Source organism: Gobius niger, assembly GCF_951799975.1.
Source record: "Gobius niger genome assembly, chromosome: 4".
In the NCBI taxonomy this organism is placed as follows: Eukaryota; Metazoa; Chordata; class Actinopteri; order Gobiiformes; family Gobiidae; genus Gobius; species Gobius niger.
The window spans coordinates 9,517,373-9,537,509 of record NC_136855.1 but is presented as its reverse complement, the minus strand read 5'-3'; the positions used below and the strand labels follow the sequence as shown (position 1 = coordinate 9,537,509).

At 41.1% G+C, this 20,137-nt stretch overlaps 1 protein-coding gene across 1 annotated transcript; it reads right to left on the bottom strand.

The window, feature by feature from the left end:
* Positions 1–13,476: 13,476 nt before the first annotated feature.
* On the bottom strand, positions 13,477–17,392 carry LOC306962338 (alpha-1,3-galactosyltransferase 2-like; the record flags this gene model as incomplete). Its single annotated transcript, XM_079555457.1, has 3 exons — positions 13,477–14,194; positions 15,273–15,410; positions 17,325–17,392. The coding sequence occupies 3 exons, from the start codon at positions 17,390–17,392 to the stop codon at positions 13,477–13,479; spliced, it is 924 nt and encodes a 307-aa protein (XP_079411583.1).
* Positions 17,393–20,137: the final 2,745 nt, after the last annotated feature.

The window sequence follows — 20,137 nt, the reverse complement described above, 5'->3', positions numbered from 1 at the left end:
TTATAATCTTTATGTGGGGCATCATTATTTCATTGTGTGCTGAAATATGTGTTGTTTAATGTTTTAGGCCTTTTTTGCATGAATAAAATGTAGCATTTTATGAAAATTAAAAGGCACCAAATGGCAGGAGACGCAGTCTGTTCAGTTAAATAAAAATCTAGAGGACCACCACCCACCCCTTATTGTAAGTTACTGTACATGAGCAGTTTAAGGTATATATGTTTTTGTTAATGTTTTTTTTTTTTTTTTAAATGACGGGGGCCTGGAATCTTTGTTCTGCCTTAGGACCCAGAACATCTAGTGGCACCCCTGCTAACTGTAGTACAGAATACAATGAACAGGCTCACTTTTACCTGGACTAGTCGACTAACCAACTCAGACGCTGCTTCTCCTTTTTATTTCAGTGATGGACAAGGCTTTGCGCTGTGGTCACACATCATCGAAACAGGATGTTCAATCAATGCGACACTGGATCTTTTGACATTACAGATTCTTACTGAAACAATCGCATGCTAATCAAAGCTAACTGCGCTACATCCACATATTAGAGCATAATGACTCCACATCGCAGAACACAGACAAATAGATTGATATATAATCTACTTTCTGTAGGAAATGTGCTTGGTTCAGAACCCTATTAAGATACATTAACCCTCTTAAGATGAGGCTTAAATCTGTCAATGACGTCACAGGGGTTGGTGGAAACAAAGTAGTTTTTTTTATCGGAGCCTGCGTCTGTCATCTGTGATAGATATTATGCACAAAGGTTTTATCTTCAGGAAGTCTTTTTTTTTTTTTTTTTTACATTCTTTTTATTGAACATTTTTAACAGTTTTTAACAGTACAGTACAGATATACATTTTATACAAAACATGTTTTCCATGCAGATCCAAGTAAATCAACACAAAAATAAAAAATAGAATGTGCATAAGTTGTTGTATTTCAGACAATCCGACTCTAAGTTTTAATGTATTCTAACATTTTGCCAAACTTTTATACAAATGCTGCATATTGACCTTTAATACAGAATCTCAGCCTTTCCAAAATCACAATATCTACTACCATGGCTCTCCACATTTGTATTGAGGGTGGCTCATCCCCAACCCATTTATGGCTCGTTTCCACCAGCCCTACCCTTCTCTACTCTACTTGGTTTGGTCCTACTCTACTTGGCCTGGTTGTGTTTCCATTATTCTGTAGAATCTGATACGGTATCCATGGATATGGCTTTGCTTTTGACTGTATCCATTGGAAACAGTACCTGCTTGGCCTGGTTAGTACCAGGGCCAAGCAGGTACTAAAAAAAGTACCAGTTAACTGTAAAGTGGGCTGGTGGAAACATTTCAAATGCAGGCAAAGTAGAGCAGGGTAGAGTAGAGTAGGGTAGGTGGAACCGAGCCATTAGTCATAATAGCCTTCCGCCCCATCATGAGTAGAAACTGTATTGTGTCCTTATGAGTGGAGGATAATAGGACTGGGCTGTATAAACCGCTGAGTTACTGCACTAATCTCACCGCATACTGCCTTCCAAAACTGATGTATTTTTCCACACTCCCAAAGACAGTGGAATCTGGTTCCAAGAATGGTCTTACACTTTGGGCAGTTAGGAGAATCCCCGGGTGTATATTTACAGTACATTTGTGGTGATATATACACATTTAGTAAAATGTTGTACTGAAGTTCTCTAAGTCGATTACAGATTGATATTTTTGAAGGTAGAAGCAGTTGTTTTTCGATCAAGTGAGCAGACTCTCTCCTCATATTGTCAGTGGGTTGCTCTGAGGTGATGGAGTAGTCCTTGCTCTGCGAGCTGCCTCCCCAGGGTCGGGCAGCAGCAGAGTTTAAGCCCCTGGTTTTACATCCACTTCAAAAGGGTATTGAACTTATATAAGTAAAAATGATTAATAAATGAATAAAATAAAATTATAAGCATTGTATAACTGGAAAGAAATGTCTTCTATTTGATTGATTTTACTATTCTATATTCTAGTTGTATGACTGTTACTAACATTATTAGTAGTAGTATTTTTCTGCTCCTTTCTATGCTGCCAAAACTCTCCTTCTCTTGTGTTTCCCCTATAAACATATCCAAGTCGCACTTAGCATTTCATACAGGCACGCACACACATGCACACACGCGCACGCACGCACATACACACACGCACACACACACACACACACGCACACACACACGCACGCACGCACGCACGCACGCACGCACGCACGCACGCACGCACACACACACACACACACACACACACACACACACACACACACACACACACACGTAAATAGAATTTAAGGTAGCACTTCTAACTTGTGCCTTTTTTTGTTGTTGTATAGAATTTATGGTTATTACACGTCAGTGGACTTGTCTACTGTTTTTGTATTGTTTGTCTGCACTACCTTAAATAAAAATTTTTTTTTTAAAAACAAAAAAAACAAGCAGTTGTTTTTGTTGTAGAGTTGTTTTCAGGAGATTTGTCTATGCCGTTCTTAAAAATGATAATCAGTCAATATTAAGGCGTTGAAGCTTTGAGTAAAATCAGAAGTCTTTTTTAATGATTCAGATGATTGACAACAGGCAGGTTATAATAATGCCTGTTATGGAAAAAAGTTGTTTATCATAGCTACAATTTTAACAAAGTAAGCAACAAAAATGTCTCTTAAATTGCCATATGTCTTATTTTGATTCACGTGTTTTGTGTTCTAAATCCACCAAACTCATTCAGATCTTACTACAATAGAAAGATTAAGATGCATAAACTGTTTTATTTTCACTTCTTTACCAGCTGGTTGGGAAACCCTGCTCATTTACTTCACAATTAAAGCTGTATAATAGCCATGCAGTGCCCAGGGCCACCTTAACCTGCCCATAGGCCCCTGTGCTGACCATGAAATATGGCCCCCCCAACCCTTCTCTTCATCGCCATCCACCACAACAGCAAATACAAACAAAACACCTGATGACGTGAACTTTCTCTGCAGCGAGACATAGTGGATTATACGGTTTGTGCGGTTGGTCAACTGATGCTGCACTGATGTGACTGACAGATGCATAAACAAATCGCTTTTTATCAGGCTACTTGGTCAGTTCTGGCCCTTTGACATTAGCTCGGCCCTCTAGAGTGAGGTTGCGCCGCAATTGTAAAGTGATCAACAGAAAAAACAACAATTTTGTTAATTATTGAACTCTGATAGGCCCTTGACTACTGAAGGCTCCTGGGCTCCAGCACAGGCAAGCCCAGTGGTTAAGGTGGCCTGGCAGTGCCCTCTACTGGTGATGAATGTTACTGCTTCATCCAATATTTTCAGACCTGAGAGTGAAGCAGCTCATTTGTTTTTAACTCATGTTAGCATATATTTATATTTTAAGTTGCTTTTATACATTTTCAGAAACTACATCTGAACTTGGGTTGCCTTTCAGCAGCAAAAGAACACTTGCACGAGTTTCACTCTATACAGACATGCCATTCCTCATTTGAAAGCCAAGAACTTCACCAAATAGATCACTTTAGCTTTAAACTGGAGGAAATGCACAAGTTAGGGCTTGATTGGGAAATGGTGCCGGAATTCACTGAATGTTTTCAAGGTTTAGCTTTAGGATCAGCTCAATTTAAGGAGCAAAACAAAACTTAAACATCTTAAACATCTATGAGTTATTTACTAGAAATGTTACATAGCCTTTAAGCACGCACAAGTTTAACTCATTGACTGCCAGCCATTTTCAAATCACAGAGCTCCCCACTGAGTTTTTTTTTTTAGGATTTTGACTGTTTTTTCAAGACCCACAGAAAATGTAGGTCTATGTCAACACAAAACCCACCAAAAGAAAGATCAGACTCCCCACCCAATAAGCTGTTTTCTGACCAAAAAGCTGAGAAAACGAAAGAGCACCACAGATTTTAACACCAGACATACTCAAGGCTTTGGGTGAGGAAGGTTCAGACTGATCATACTTATCGGAGCAACGTCAGAGTATCTGCACTTGTACTCATGTAGTAAAATCAGGCACTTTGACCCTCTCTGGGATCAGCCCGCTGTGCGTGTTTCGAACGACACCAGAGGACAGAGGATATGCAAACCTCAGGGAATGGGCGTTTCCCCCGCTGCCGTGCGAGCGTGACGCTGACCGCTCCGCTGTCATGCCCTTTCATTTGCACAAGAAACCTCAGTCAAATGCGACCCCGACGTTTGCATGAACCAACATGAGGCCGCTCTCGTTCAGGGAGGAAACAAGCTGCGTGTTACAAGAATACAATCGCTCATCACTCCCAGTGTTTTGGCTTGTGCACGAGCGGTCACAGTGTAATTCAGCCCTTTGAATATATGAAAATGTTGCTTACCACGAACTATATGAATCAGGGAAGTAATCTGAAATGCGTGTGTGTGGATGGGCAGATTGATAAAGATATGAGATGTCTTTTATGATGGTTTTATTTATATATAGGATCTCCTTTTCAGCTATTCCTGGCCACAGATGGGACCCTATTGTAAATTTTTTCAGTGGCAGGGGAATGTGCTAATTGTATTTTTTGAAGAAGATTGTTGTTTGATCCACATCTCCTTTTTTCTTATTTCAGCCTCTCCACAAATGACCAACGTACCCCGCCCTCCCCTGGCTTCAGTGAGGGCTAAAGCTATTAGTCAGGTTACGGTTGATGTGAAAGTAAAGTCTCAAGTGAAATCACATACTTTGTTACATATTTATTGTCTACAATCACCCGTCTTATTTCATACAAAATACAAATAGAAAAATAAATACCTGTAAATACAATCACAAGTGCAAGGACAGACTTCATGTGTTTAGGCAGATCACGGATATTTGCATGAGTGAAGAAGACGCTGTCAGTGACGATTTCCCTTCAAAGTGCCCATTGTTTTTTTACTCAAAGGTACGAGGCATGGAGAGGAGCAATGTAGTTCAACAGCCCATGAATACATAAATAACAGCGAGAGCATGATGCTAACGCTAGCTATGACTGCCTACTGAACAATCTGCTGTGAAAAACACACCTGAGGGCTGTTTCATTAAGCTGGCTTACTCTGCATGCTAGGCTTATTTGGCCGAGTCTGGCTTATTTTGTTGTCTTTACGGTTTCATAAACCAGGCTCACTCTGAGTCTGGCTCAGCTACTATGGAAATATAGGCTCCGTCAGAAAGCGGTAAATTGGTAAGAGGTCTTACGCCAAGCCGGATGTGCGTCAGCGTCCGCCATTATAAGTATCGTCCGAATCTGTCTGTCAGTTAGGAAGTAGTTAGGGAAAGAAGCCTCAATGCTAACTATTTCAGCCACTGTAGCATAGGGACCTCTGATGGTCCCTTACCGGCGCTTAGGAGCTATATGTGCCATCCCATAAGCACGGCCCCACCCCCGAGTGATTCATGCGCAACCACTGTTGATTGACAGGTGCACAATAATAAAAATAATGAAAAAAAATATAGATATATACACCGCCGTGGTCATCGTCTACGGATTTTCCCATCAACCAGTGCTCCTCCTGTGACCAAAACAGTGAAGATGGCGGCCGCGACACAACCATCTTTCACCAAAAAAAAAAAAAGAGTGGTGCGCACTGAATGGGTGCTGCTGCCGGATGCTCTCTCATCGAAGGCAATTTCTCCATCTGTGAGATCAATAAAGTATCATCTCTTATCTTATAAGATTCTGCCCAAGCCAAACTTTATAAAAGTGACAAAATACATGTTGTCGTCACCACAGCTCAGTCACATGTCAGTGTTAAAGAGGAAACTCAGTAAACGGATTAACTGAAGGCAGTTTGTGCTTTTTGTTCATTCAGTAGAAACTTCAGCCACATGGTTAATTTGCAACTGTAGCTTTATGAAACAGCTGTTGAAATAAAATAACACTAAAGGGAAATGTGTGGCTCATTTGGATATTTTTTTCTCCTTAAATGTCATTGTTTGGACATGTTGTTGTTGTTGTTGTTGTTGTTGACTATACAGTAGGGGGCGACATGCACTGTTGTCTGGCCTGCACACCAATGACTGCAGCTGTTGGTGATGTCACTTCCCTTTCCCCTGTTTAAGGACGGACGGATTGTGCAAAATAGCTGTGAAGCTCTAGTTCACTGACTGCAGAGATCTAACAGTCGACCCCATGAAAGGTTAAAGATTAGTTGCTAGTGTTAGTGCTTAGAGGATACAATTTGATGGTTTCGGACGCAGCTGAAGTCAGAGAAAGAGCAAACTGAGCACAAGCCATGTTTCTTCTTCGTGGAATCCAACACCAATGGGCAATGTAACTGACAAAAGCAGGGTATTAGCGCCATCTGGCCAAAATGTATGTATGCCTCAAAAATGTGAAAAAGAAAACACGACATCTCAAAATCAGTTACTTTATGCAATACATCATAAATATACACCAACGTTGTCTTTGTCATCTGTGAAATACAAAGTTATGTGACATATTCATGACAATATGTGTCATCAAAAAGCTTGTCCAATAAACGGACCCTTGGCCCTCATGACCTGTGTCCTTTGTCAACAGTGTTTCCAGTGCTTGAATTCCTGGGGAAAAAAGTAAAGTGTTTAAATTCATAGGGGCTGATTTAAGTTCTTCGCAGCTGGTGCCCAGTCCAAAGGCAGCTCAGTCAAGGCTGGGATTGATCTCCCAGCCTCGTGGATGGGAGCCCTTCCCTTTTCTCAATGAACTCTGTGATCATTAGCGTGGTCCGCTTATGTACGCGGCAAGTGAACCTGTCTTAAGTGAGATTAGCCAAGCTTGGTGTCCCTTTGGGGAAACCCAGTAATGGCAGCTTGAATTTTTGTGCCCAACGTAAATCAGGATTTGGAGCCTAGGCCGAGCTTTACTGAGCGAGTTTAATGAAACAGTCCTCTGTTTCTGTGTTTGATTGGTCAGCAAACTCACCTGACCTGACCTTGCCAAAAGAAAGATGAGGGACATGAGACCGAACAATGAAGAGCTGGAGCTATTGATGTATCCTGGGCTGCGTCCGAAATGAGCAGATTGTAGCCTCTGAGCACTAACACTAGCAACTAACTCCTTAACCTTTCATAGGGATGACTGTTAGATCTCTATGCAGTCAGTGAACTAGAGCTTCAGCAGCATTTGCACAATCCGTCTGTCCTTAAACAAGGGAAGGGGAAGTGACATCACCAACAGCTGTTTTACTTCTTCTTTAAAGTTATTGGTGGAGTGCAGGCCAAACAAAAGTGCATGTCGCCCCCTACTGTACAGTGTCCAACAACAACATAGTGTCCAAACAAAGACATTTAAGGAGAAAAATAAATCCAAATGATCCAAACATTTCCCTTTAGTGCTATTTTATCTCAACAGCTGTTTCATAAAGCGACAGCAGCAAATGATCCATGTGGCTTATGTTTCTACTAAATGAAAACAAAAGCATTTAATCTGTTTACTGAGTTTACTCTTTAACACTGACATGTGACTGAGCTGTGGGGACGACAACATGGATTTATCACTTTTATAAAGTGTGGCTTGTGCAGAATCTTACTTTTTAATTATTATTATTTTTATTATTAAATGTGCTCCTGTCAATCCACAGTGGTTGCGCATGAATCACTCGAGGGTGGGGGCGAGGGGAGTTTGGCGCAGTGGCTTATGGGATGGCACATAGCTCCTAATCACCGGTTATTTAGCATCAGAGGTCCCTATGCTAAAGTGGCCATGATAGTTAGCATCAAGGCTCCTTTTCCTAACTACTTCCTAACTGACTTACCAATTCGGAAGCAACTTGCCATGGCGGACGCTGACGCACATCCGGTTTGGCGTAAGAGCTCTTACCAATCTGATGGTTTCGGAAGGAGCCCTGGTCTTCCATAACACCTCAGCAGTGCCACAGGCTGAGAGCTTCCATGCCACGCAACTGCATTACGGCAGTAATTCAAGTAAAAGGGGCCCAAACCAAGTATTTCTGTTTATTGATTTCATGTAATATTCTAATTGAGATTTTGAAATTTGGGTTTTTTACAAGCTGTAAGCCAAAACCAAAATTAAAACAAAGGCTTGACATGTCACTTTACATGCCATGAGTCATATATTTGTTGCACATTTTAAGTTGAATTACAGAAATAAACTAGAACATTTTGCAGTTGCGATTGACTGCGGAATTGTAGGCTACTGCTGCAGAAATTACACAAATTGCAAAATATTGTGAAAATGTCATTAAATCCCTATTTAGTTGTATCATACTGCTCTACATGCAAAAATCCCCATTAAGTTGCATTCCAATCCAATCCAGCTTTATTTATAGAGCACTTTAAAAACAACGTCGACCAAAGTGCTGAACACAGCAGTAAAAATGACATCATTAAAAACAAATGACCAGTAAAAGAAATACAAAATACAAGACATTCAAAAGTCAAACTACTCAGGCTGTGTTAAAAGCCAAGGAAAAAAGGTGCGTTTTAAGGGATGATTTAAAAAGAACAAGAGACTGTCTGTCTAAGGTGCTGGGGCAGGGCGCTCCACAGTTTAGGACGAGTGACAGCAAAAGAGCAGCCGCCTCTGGTTTTCCTTTTTGTTTTGGGAACAACCAACAAGGACAGATCTGCTGACCTCAGAGAGCGTGCAGGGGTGTAGGGCTGCAGCAGGTCTGACAGATACTGAGGAGCGAGACCACGAAGACATTTAAAAACAAATAAAAGAATTGTATACTCAACACGATATGAAATGGGGAGCCAGTGCAAAGACCTCAAAATTATACCGCATTATAGTGCTTTATATGCAAAAATTAAGTTGCATTATACTGCTTTATATGCAAAAATCCCTATTAAGTTGCATTATAGTGCTATTATTGTGAAAATCCCTATTTTGTTGCATAATTGTGAAACTCTAAACATTGTATAAACTTTAAATCACTGACAGACTGTATCAAAAATCCTATTAAAATGAATGGGCAGATTTCTCAATGTAAATCAATGGCAGAATTCCCAAGCCCATAGGGGGAAAAAAAATGGAAAACTGCAGAACTAAATTTTTTTCTGAAAACTGACAAGTTGTAGAACCTGAACATGCACAAACTGCAGAAAATTTAGAAAAAGTTGCAGAAAACCATCAATTTGTGGAAGCCCCATTATAAGTCAACGGAAGAAAAAAAAACAGAAGTTGCAGAATTCCCAAAAGTAATAGCAGGATTCTCTCCAACGTTTTGATGTATAACTTGTGGAAGTCAGTCAATCAATTAATTTTTGTAATGGGCTGAGGATGACTAAAAAAATATATAGCAAATATAGCAAAAAGGAAAACAAAAGCATTATAATGAATCACTATAATAATTCAAAGGTGCAATGCTGCTTATAAATATATAATCTTTCTTTCCTCACATTTTCAAGATGTGAACGTCAAAGGAGGAACCAATTCAACTTGACTTCTCCATTGATAATGTACTATCTTTAGATACTATGATCTTTTCCCCCCTCAAATTGTGACGTTGACAACACGCTTCAAAGAAACTTGCACTATTGTAAGGAAATTAATCAGTTCAACCAGCTTTAACCAGCCTAAAGATCACATTACATCAAACTTCATACTCGTGATTGTTTGCTGCTGTTCTCGCCTGGCTAACCCCAGACTGCTGTGTGCTCTCGGATCATTTCGAACTGCACAACAGCCTGGGGACCGTGGGTGAAATTTTGTCATGGATTTGGGGACCAATCACAGAACGAGGAGTGACGGCAAGACGATGACGCGCTGCTCAACATACGGAAGCTTGTAGTTTGATTAGTTTGATTAAAAAAATATATCTACAGATCCAACATGACAGCAGTGACTCCATCGATCAAGCTTCAGACCGTGTTCTAAATAGTTTAGCTGGAAAGTTTACAGCGGGTACGTCATCGGATCCGATGATACAATTGGCTATGGCTACGTGCAGACACATATGATAGACATTCGTAGCGTCCAATAAAGGACTATAGATACAGACGGCATCTCGTCATAGAAGGGGCCTAGCTTCACCGAGGGGGAAAATAGAATCTTTAGAGAAACACAATTTTTTCTCTTTTTAGCCATTTTCTGGTGGAATATGAACTTATTTATCACACATAAGTAAAGTCAAGTGTAAATCAGGCCCATATAGATATTTTCTCACAACAGATTGTTCAGTAGAAGTGAAAAAAACAGCAGTTGTAGCAAGCGCTAACTAACCGCTAGCATTGGCTCGATGCTAATATGTAGCATCAGGTTAGCATTCTCCGTTTATGTATTTATGGGCTGTTGAACCACTTTGCTAGCCCGGCTAACGCCAGACTAAAATAATTTAATCTGTAAATAAAACTACAAGCTTCAGTATATCGAAAATAGCGCGACATCGTCTTGCCGTCCCTCCTCGTTCTGTGATTGGTTCCCAAATCCATGCGAAAATTTCGGCCATTTAATTCCACAGAAAAGGGACTCTGACCTCGGCGACGCCCACATTCTCCTCGGGCACTTCCCTGGAACCACTGTAGAGTTTAATAAAGCTGTTCCACAGAAGAGCCCCCCAATTATTTATTTATGTGTTTATTCATTTATGTATTTTTCAAGTATTTATTCATTTATTTATTGATGTATTTATTTTGTTGTTTATTTATTTTATTTCTGTATTTATCCATTTATTTCTGTATTTATTTATTTCTGTATTTATTTATTTCTGTATTTATTTATTTATGTATTTATATATGTTGTTTATTTATTTATATATGTATTTATTTATTTATTCATTTTTTTAATGTATTTATTCATTTATTTATTTATGTATGTATTTATTCTAGTGGTGGGCCGTTATCGGCGTTAACGTGCTGCGTTAACGCGAGACTCTTATCGGGCGATAAAAAAAATATCGGCGTTAATCTATTCTCAAAGCTGGGTTGGGAGCTGGGTCTATACTCTACAAACTATGATGACTTTCACCGTGATATTTTATGGTCAGCACACATTACACGACTTTTATGCCCAATTTGGGATGCACAGGAGAAACGTGACTGAATATAGCGTCTCCGAAGCGTCACACAGAAGCAGGGGCCAAAGACAGAGTGAAAAAAGACAGAAAAAAACCGCAGCGCCTCCCTCAAAACAGCGACATAAACAACTCATTTCATGGCCACAGCCCCACACGAAACAGCGCAACTTTATCACCAAAAGTTCACCAGAGCCTTTTCCAGCTACATTTCAACGACATTGAAATGTAGCTGGCAGAGTTTAACCGCAGCACTTACGGAGTTGAGACAAACTTTACAGCTACTTCTCTCCGAGTCCGTTAGCTTCTCTTTCTCCGCTCTCCGCTGTCTCCTCAGCCGCCCGTTTACTTTTCTGATCAAATCCAAAGAAATACGTCGTGTTGTCGACGTTTATCTCCATTTTGACAGAACTATCGCCAGGTTGAAGCTCGTAGTAGCAGCAGCTGCAGCAGCATGAGCTGTTGTTGTGATCACGTGACACTGTTGACACTGTTGACCAATCAGGAGACGCGCACATGTTTCCCACGCTCACAAACAGAGGCCTATATATTCGGATCTGGTCAAATGGCCCACATTACCCGTAAATAAATACTTGGGGACTCCTGCCACAACTGTCCCATGTTCTTTAGCAGGTGATAGTGTGCAGAAGAGGAGATTCAGTTTGTCACAAAGCTACTGACTGTAAACAGTTCATCAGGACCTCTTATGTAGTCGGCCTACAGTTCAAAATTCATGTTTAACTGAATAAACAGTTAGTAAACACAAGTGCATCTTCTTGAACATTAATTATTTAAATCACCAATTATCATAGTAGAATGTTCTCAAGCAGTTTGTGATGCATTTTGGAAACAGGAGATGAGCCCCTGGTCGCACCACCTGACTTGACTATTTGGGTAGCACACATATTCTAAATGGCTTCGGCAGAATTCAAGCGAGCCAGTCAGAATTAATCTAGATTGAAAAAATTAATCTATGCCCACCTTTACAAAAAAGTGACGAAAACACGCCAAAAAGCCACAAAAAAGTAATGAAAAAGAAACTAAAATCTTTTCTAGATTTTAGCTTCAAATGAGGCGTTACAGTGTTGCTCTCCAGTCAAGAAGCCTTTTGATTTGGGTAAAGCCGAACTGGAGAAAATGCTCTCGGTTAAGGCGGGTGGTAAGAGGTTCACATATGTATTTGTGGAAGTGTCACATTTACGCTAATTTGGGCCAGGCTGGCCAGAGTCCAGGGCTGTTTTTCAGTCCCAGTCCGCCCCTGCCTCAACCATTATTCGGCTGATAATCGTGAATAATTGTAAAATCGCAGTATTTTCTCTCACAGTAATCGTGACTCAAAATTTTTTAATCGTAACACCCCTAATGTGGACAAATGCTGCCTTTTGGTGCAGTTTATGGAATTAGGTGCCAAGGCAAATACTAGAGGAAAGAAGCAGCTAAAATATGAACTATGAAGGTAAACTACGTGCTAATGTTATGCTAGCAGCAGCTTAAGTTGCTTAAGCTTAAGTTAAGAACTGTTTCGAGATGTTGTGAAATATTATATGACCTGGCCATCCTCTCTCCTCTGGCTAATCAGTGGCCAGCAGTCTGTTCACGTCACGTTAGCAGCAGTTCAATGCGCTTTGTCAGAGGTCGGTCCCAAAACGTGTGGTCAGCCCGGATTGTCTCTGGCATGAGAAGTGGGGACACTCAGACACTGGGGTGGGTCGGGCCTGCAATAATTATAGAGAGTGAAAAAGTTGTAACTCCAGTTGTTTTGTTGTTTGTGTATTTGTAATAGATGTACAATTATTGTCCAGCTGCTGACCCGTGACAACAAACACTTCAGAGTTCAGTTTTGGCATGCCCTTTCCAAAAGTAAATATAGAGCCTATACAATGTCCTAATGTGTAGAATGAGCCCACACCTGTTCGCCACAACTGCCTCTAAAATCCTGCACTGTCACTCAAAACGGTGTTACTTCGGGTCCGACTTGCCGTCATGCACGCGCTTAATATAGAAGGTGCAGTTACACGTATGACCTGAGGTGGCAGTAGTGAGTATAAAATGGCGAACTTGCATCTAGCCCCTTTAACCGAGCACACATTTTGTTCGGCTTCACACAAATCTAAAAGCTTCTTGACTGGAGAGCTTGCAGCCTATAGGCCAGTGTAGCACCTCACATGAAAGCTAAGACCTAAGCTAAGATTTTGCCACGATGTCGTCACTTTTTTGTATATACAGTATATTGTGTTGCGTTTTCATAATGCCGAACTCGAGAAAATGTGTTCGGTTTAGGTGGTGGTTAAAGGCATTTCAAAAAACCTCCAAGCCTTCTGGCGTTTGATGAATTACTCATGTAAATAGTTGGTAGAGTCTCTCTGACATGATGCAAAGATGGATGAGGCATGTACTAAACCTATTGAAACTGGATATCGGAAACAAGTCAAATGACATTCCGTTTGTCTGAGTAGGCAAAGCAAACAAGCAAGTAATCAGAACTCCTTCATTCACGTTTCGCTGCATTCTTCTTTCGATACAAGTCAAGCATCACAAAGGTGCAGTGCCGTTGTCGGCCGCCGTTGGTTCTTGGACCCGCAGTCTGTCGTAATCTTTCGGCGCCCAAATCAAACGTGTCACGAAAATATCCTTCCTGTTGAGGTTCCTATCCCAGCAGTACTCCGGCGACAGCAGCTTGGAGGGCTTATGAATGAAGAAGTACTTGTTCAAATGGCTCTCGTCGTGCCACAGAGCCTCCACGCCGTTCTGCTTGTCCTCGACGATGCCCGCCAAGCACGCGTCGGCTATGGCTTTGACGCTTCCACACGAGCCTCCGAAAATCGCCGCGTGGTAGTAGTAGTCCCCGGTCTCCATGCAGGCTTTGGATTTGTTGTTGCGATCGTACGAGAACCTTGTTTTTGGCAGCGTGTAGTAGTGGGCGTGCAGGAGGGCCACCGAATCGCCCAGAGCCTCCGATCCAAAGCGTCCCACGAAGCGCTGGTCCACGTCGAAGCAGAAGACGTGAGAGAACAGGTACTTGATCTCCGAGTCGATGAGCTCCGAGATGGTTTTCATGCGCATCATGGAAATGTCCTGCCAGCGCGAGTGCCGCTTCACCCGGATGACGCGGAGGTTGCGGTGAGGAGCGAGGTCGATTATGGGGACGTCCTCGGGCCGCTCGGTGAAGACGTAGTACATCACTGGGAGTCCGATCATGAAGTGCTGCTCGGCGGAAACGAGGAAGGTCTCCAAATACGCCTCGAGATACCTGCAACGACAAGGTGCGCAGGCAAAGGGTGAGGTGTTCAACATGTTCAAATCACATTGTAATCATCAGTGGAACCAAGGTTAAGTTATGTTTTATTAATCCCTGTAGGGAAATTACATGTGACCCATCCTCTAAGCTGCTGGGATGACCTGTAGGAGCATCTCCAGATGTGAAGCCAGGCTCATGGCCAGAAACACCGTGGTCACGCTTTAAAGGGGGGGTATTATGCAAAATCGACTTTTTCAAGCTTTACATCATGTCATTTCCTCATTAAAAACATGCCTGAAGTGTTGCCTTGGCACATTCACGTATTTTTGAGTCATCTGTAAAAGCTCTGATGGCGGCCATTTTAGGGATAGGTTTTCCTGAGTCCTCCTAGGAGACGCCTCCAAGCTTTTGTCACCAGCCGAGTAACCAACCACTGCCCCTCAGCAGAACCCCCTCCCCACTGATGCCACAAAGAGACAGAGGCCTATTTCAAGACATTCGCTACAGCCATTTTGAGAGAGCAATTTTATACAAGGCAGTTATTCTAATTTACGTCATCATTGTAGTGTGCTAGACTGGTGCTATGTGATTGAAAAAAGCATAATACCCCCTCTTTAAGGGGAAACCAGAGTACCCAAACTCCAAGGCCCTGTCCAAGGGTAATCAAACCCGGGACCTTCTAGCTGTGAAGCATCAGCGCGAATCGCTGTGCCACCCAATATATTTATTATTACATTATTCCTTTTGCAGATATTTCCTAAAAACCTCAAACACATCTTTATCACCATCTTAGGATTTGTAGGTTAGAAAATGGATTGATCTAAAAGATAAAATATAAAGATTAAAAACACAGTCTTCCCAATTAAATCTTATTATCAATTATTCTTAATCTTCCCAATCGGCGTAAGATTGGGTTGAAGTATTTTGTTTGTTGTCAATTATAACGTCAAATATATCGTTATCGTTTTATTACGTTTTTAAGTCATGATATACGCTCAGGCGTGTGGCAAATTTGGCAATCTATTTTAGACCTTTTCAAGTGCAGGTCATTAAACCCGAAATCCAGTTGTTTAGTCAAGAGTAAGTGTACCTTCCGACGGCGAAGACGGTGAGCGCCACCGAGGTGTGGTTGTCCGCATGGATCCGGTCGTAGTCGAGAGCCTCCCACATCCCCTCCCACATGATCGGGGCCTGCCAGGCCGTCTGGGTCTGCACTGCCGGCCTGGCTCTGAGACGCAGCAGGTAAAGACACTGTTGTGATATTCAAAGCATTTTTTTGTTTTGTTTTTGCACAAGTTCACCCTCAGTTCAAAAAGGAAGACGTTTTCCATTCTCATCTCCCGTCACCTGTGTGTTAATGACTTGTCTTTTCCTGGCAGTCACTCAGTCTTTTTCCTTTGTTTTAGCCAGGGATGGGCAGCCTTTTCTCAGTGAAAACACTTAGTGCTTTGAGCAACCAATCTTAATGTTAAGTCTTAATTTATTCCAGGTTTAGTCCCATTTTAGTCCTGGGCCTTCAGATCCGTATTCTGTGACATACTCCTCTTACACCCCCTATGCACAAGGTGTTTCTATTTGAATATTTTTAGCAACTGACAGAAAGTGATATAGATGGAGGAAAGAGTTCGAGTGTTACAGAGCAGTTTGACTCATTTCTCATTGACTTAACATGTTTGGCACAGCAACAGTTTAAAATGGTTTGCCTTCATCTATGTCATTTCCTGTTGGTGTCCAAAAGGAAGTGAAACTATTAAAAAAAAAGTATATATCACAAAAAAAATGTAGTCAGACCAAAGAACTCTGGGTACAATCTTTAGCAAAAATGTCATATGTCCTTTAACCCTAAACCAAATGCATTCTGTCCTCTTTGGCTATTATATAGGCCTGTGTAACACCTCATTTGAAAGCTAAGACCCACAAAACTGATCTTTTTCCTTGTGTTGTTGCTGTGTTGTGTCATCTTTTTGGGTTTTTTTTATTTCTTTTTTTTTCTTTTAATTTTTGTCACTCTTTGGTTGAGTTTTTGTCACATTTTTGTCATATTTTTGTTGCATTTACATTCCTGTTTTCTTCTCATTTTTTGTGGCTGTTTTGGCGCTTTTTTCCCAAGAAGCTTTTTGATTAGGGTAAAGCCTTTTTGTGTTGTTTTTATTCTTTTTTTGGTCACTTTTTGGTTGAGTTTTTGTCACATTTTTGTCATATTTTTGTTGCATTTACATTCTTGGTTTCTTCTCTTCTCCTGCTTTCATTTTTTGTGGCTGTTTTGGTGCTTTTTTCCCCAAGAAGCTTTTTGATTAGGGTAAAGCCTTTTTTTTCTTTTTTTATTCTTTCCTTTTTGTCACTTTTTGTTGAATTTTTGTCACTCTTTGTTTGAGTTTTTGTCACATTTTTGTTGCATTTACATTCCTGTTTTCTTCTCATTTTTTGTGGCTGTTTTGGTGCTTTTTTTCCCCCCAAGAAGCTTTTTGAATAGGGTAAAGCCTTTTGGGTTTTTTTTAATTCTTTTTTTTTGTTGTTTTTTTTGTGTCACTTTTTGTTGAATTTTTGTCACTCTTTGGTTGAGTTTTTGTCACATTTTTGTTGCATTTACATTCCTGTTTTCTTCTCATTTTTTGTGGCTGTTTTGGTGCTTTTTTTTCCCCAAGAAGCTTTTTGATTAGGGTAAAGCCTTTTTTTTTTTTTTATTCTTTTGTTTTTGTCATTTTTTGTTGAATTTTTGTCATTTTTTTTGTTGAGTTTTTGTCACATTTTGTTGAATTTTTGTCACTCTTTGGTTGAGTTTTTGTCACATTTTTGTCATATTTTTGTTGAATTTTTATCACATTTTTCTTGTTTTCTTCTCATTTTTTGTGGCTGTTTTGATGCTTTTTTTTCCCCAAGAAGCTTTTTGATTAGGGTAAAGCCTTTTTTTTTTTTTTTATTCTTTTGTTTTTGTCATTTTTTGTTGAATTTTTGTCATTTTTTTTGTTGAGTTTTTGTCACATTTTGTTGAATTTTTGTCACTCTTTGGTTGAGTTTTTGTCACATTTTTCCAAAAGGGGGGGGGGCAGGAAGGTTGTGCAGAAAATAGATGAGGCAAACTGCAAACTACTCCGCTGCTGTGTAACTTGTGTCATTTACACGACAGTAGTTTTGCACTTACTTGTAGTTGAGCATGTTGTCCAAATCCTTCATCGTCACCAGCTTCCCACCTACGGGCTTGGGCGTCATTCTGGATTTCAAAAAATGTGTTTCTTTGCTGTTAAAACACGAACACAAACATCACCTTCTTTCATTTCACACTATTAGGGCTAAAGACAAAGTTCTCACCTCAAGTACAAAGAGGTGAGGGAGATGCCGAGCATGAACGAACAGCAGAGACCGAACAGTGGTCCGACCTTCCTGCTGCAACAAACACCAAGACAAAACTAGTACGGCTTCACCTCTCAACCTGAACCCGGCACATTTTCCCCAGCTTTGCTTTACCCGAATCAAATTTCAGCATCAAAACAGCGAGACTAGAACGCAACCAAAAAAGTGAGGAAAAAGCCACAAAAGAGCGTCAAAAAAGTGACCAAAAAAACGTGACAAATCGCAACAAACAAGTGAGAAAAATGTGATGGACAAAAAAAAAAAGCGAAAGCGAAAAAGCGAAGGAAAAGAGCGATGAAAAAAGAAACAAACACTCACAAAAAAAAAAAAACGTGCGATAAAAATAGTCACGGTCGGTTTCGCGTGAGGTCTTAGCTTTCAAATGAGGCGTTACACTGGCCTAGCTCTCCAGTCGAGAAGCTTTTAGATTTGGGTAAAGCCGAACTGAGAGACAATGTGGTTAAAGTAGAACCCTTGGCGGTCTCGTGTTGCTTACTTTGTCGTCATATTGGGGGATCGCCGCGTCGTCACGTCCGAGGCACTGGTGGGCAACGCAAATGTATTAAATAGATAATAACAGTTCTGTGGTGGATCAAAACAGAGCATTGCTTCGGCGCTGTGAAAGATCTGTGATTGAAATGAACAGATCTTCAAGCGTGGAATCAATCAGCTGTTTGCCCGCCGTTAGCCAAAACATCCAGTGAAAGTCGCAGAAATAAACAATAACAGCGATCCTCCCTGTATTTCACGGACTGTCATTACCTTGGAGTAAGAGAGGCCAGACTTGTCGACATTTCAGCAAACTGCGAGGCTCTGGGTGGGTTCTGCAGATGCTGTGGATGGAACAAAAAATCATTTCAGGGCGTTATCACACATGTCAGAGCGCTTCGTGGGCCGACCCGAGACTTCTTCCAATGCAGGCCGCTGAAAACTGGTCCATTTCTGTCCTCCCGGCTAAGAAAAATGGCCTTGAACTGGGTCGAGCCCCTTAGTTACTGTTGCTACGCCCGACAAACAAATGGTCAAACAGAACCAGCGCGACAGATTGCCATGACGGCACCTGTGCGAAGTCAGTGACCTTTGACCTCCGCAGTATAGATACAGACGGCATATCGTCATAGAAGGGGGCGTGGCTTCGCCGAGGGGGAAAATAGAATCTTTAGAGAAACACAATTTTTCTCTCTATTTTTTTCTCTTTTTAGCCATTTTCTGGTGGAATATGAACTTATTTATCACATACAAATAAAGTCACGTCTAAATCGGGTCCATATGGATATTTTCTCACAGCAGATTGTTCAGTTGAAGTGAGAAAACTGCAGTTATAGCTAGCGCTAGCTAACCGTTAGCATTAGCCCGATGCTAACATGAAGCATCAAGTTAGCATTCTCCGTTATTTATGTATTTATGGGCTGTTGAACCACTTTGCTCCTCTCCATGTCTTTGTTTCTTTATTTAGTAGAAACTATATTCATATTTCAGCGTCTGTTAAAGTCGTTTTTGAATAATTAGAGAAAGTTAAGATTTTTCTCCAAATTGTTTTCCCCCTTAACTGTTTTCAAACATGACCATATATGGGCGATTCCAGAGATGCCGTCTGTATCTATCCTCCAGATCGAGGCAAAAGGGGTTACAGTGTGCAGTGGAGGGACATATTCAAGATATTAAACTATCCCACGAAGGATAAAGTGTTATTGACACAACAGCAAACAGACGGACAGGTCTCAAGCAAAATCAAAGAAACCTTATGATCTCGTCCTTAAACGCAACAGCACAGCCTAGTGGACCAGTCGTGCTCTTGCACTGCCCAGCAAGCGCCCTCTTATTTTTTTAGTATTGCTAATAATAGAAACATTTCTCTGGTGCGCTAAAGTTAGCTAACGCTAGCTAAACCTACAGGTGCCACAATGACAATCATCTACAGCCAGTTATCAGGACCGAGACAAAACACACAGCACTTTTATCAGGGAGACGAAAACAGGTGGGACTGTCGGCTTGTAAAAGTTCACCGCTGCAGTTAAAGTTGCAACTCCAGTTTGTGAAATGTTATGTGACTGTCAGTAGCTAGATGTTAGCATGTTAAGGTGGTAGCATAGCCGTCCACATTGTAGGCAGTGCTCAAGTTGTTTTCAGCTTTGAGAAGGAAAAAAAACTGGACTCCCCCAGACACACTCTTGTGGTACCTAATGTAAAAAAAAAGTGCTCATTGCTGGTTTGTCCTATTGTTTTGCACTAGAGGTCTGCGGCAAGTCGGACCTGGCTTCATAGTAACGGTCGCTAGGATGTCTGATTGGACAATTACCGCTTGGGGGCGGGGCCCGGCGAAAGGTCAATTACATGCACGTAAACTCGGATATGATCAGAGTGGTCCGAGTACAGATCATGGACTGTAAAATTAAGAATGGACTGAGGGCATGCGGCTGCCCAAATGGCATTTCAGTGCAGACTAGCTGAAGCCCGCTGTTCATGCTAGCTATTTGACTGTTTTTTATTTATTTATTTATTTATTTTTTTGAGCAGGTGAAATTCTGCTCAAGAGGAGTGGGCCGAAGCAAAAGCTTACAAACAAACGCCCACCCCCGAAATCATTACAATAAAAAAAATTAT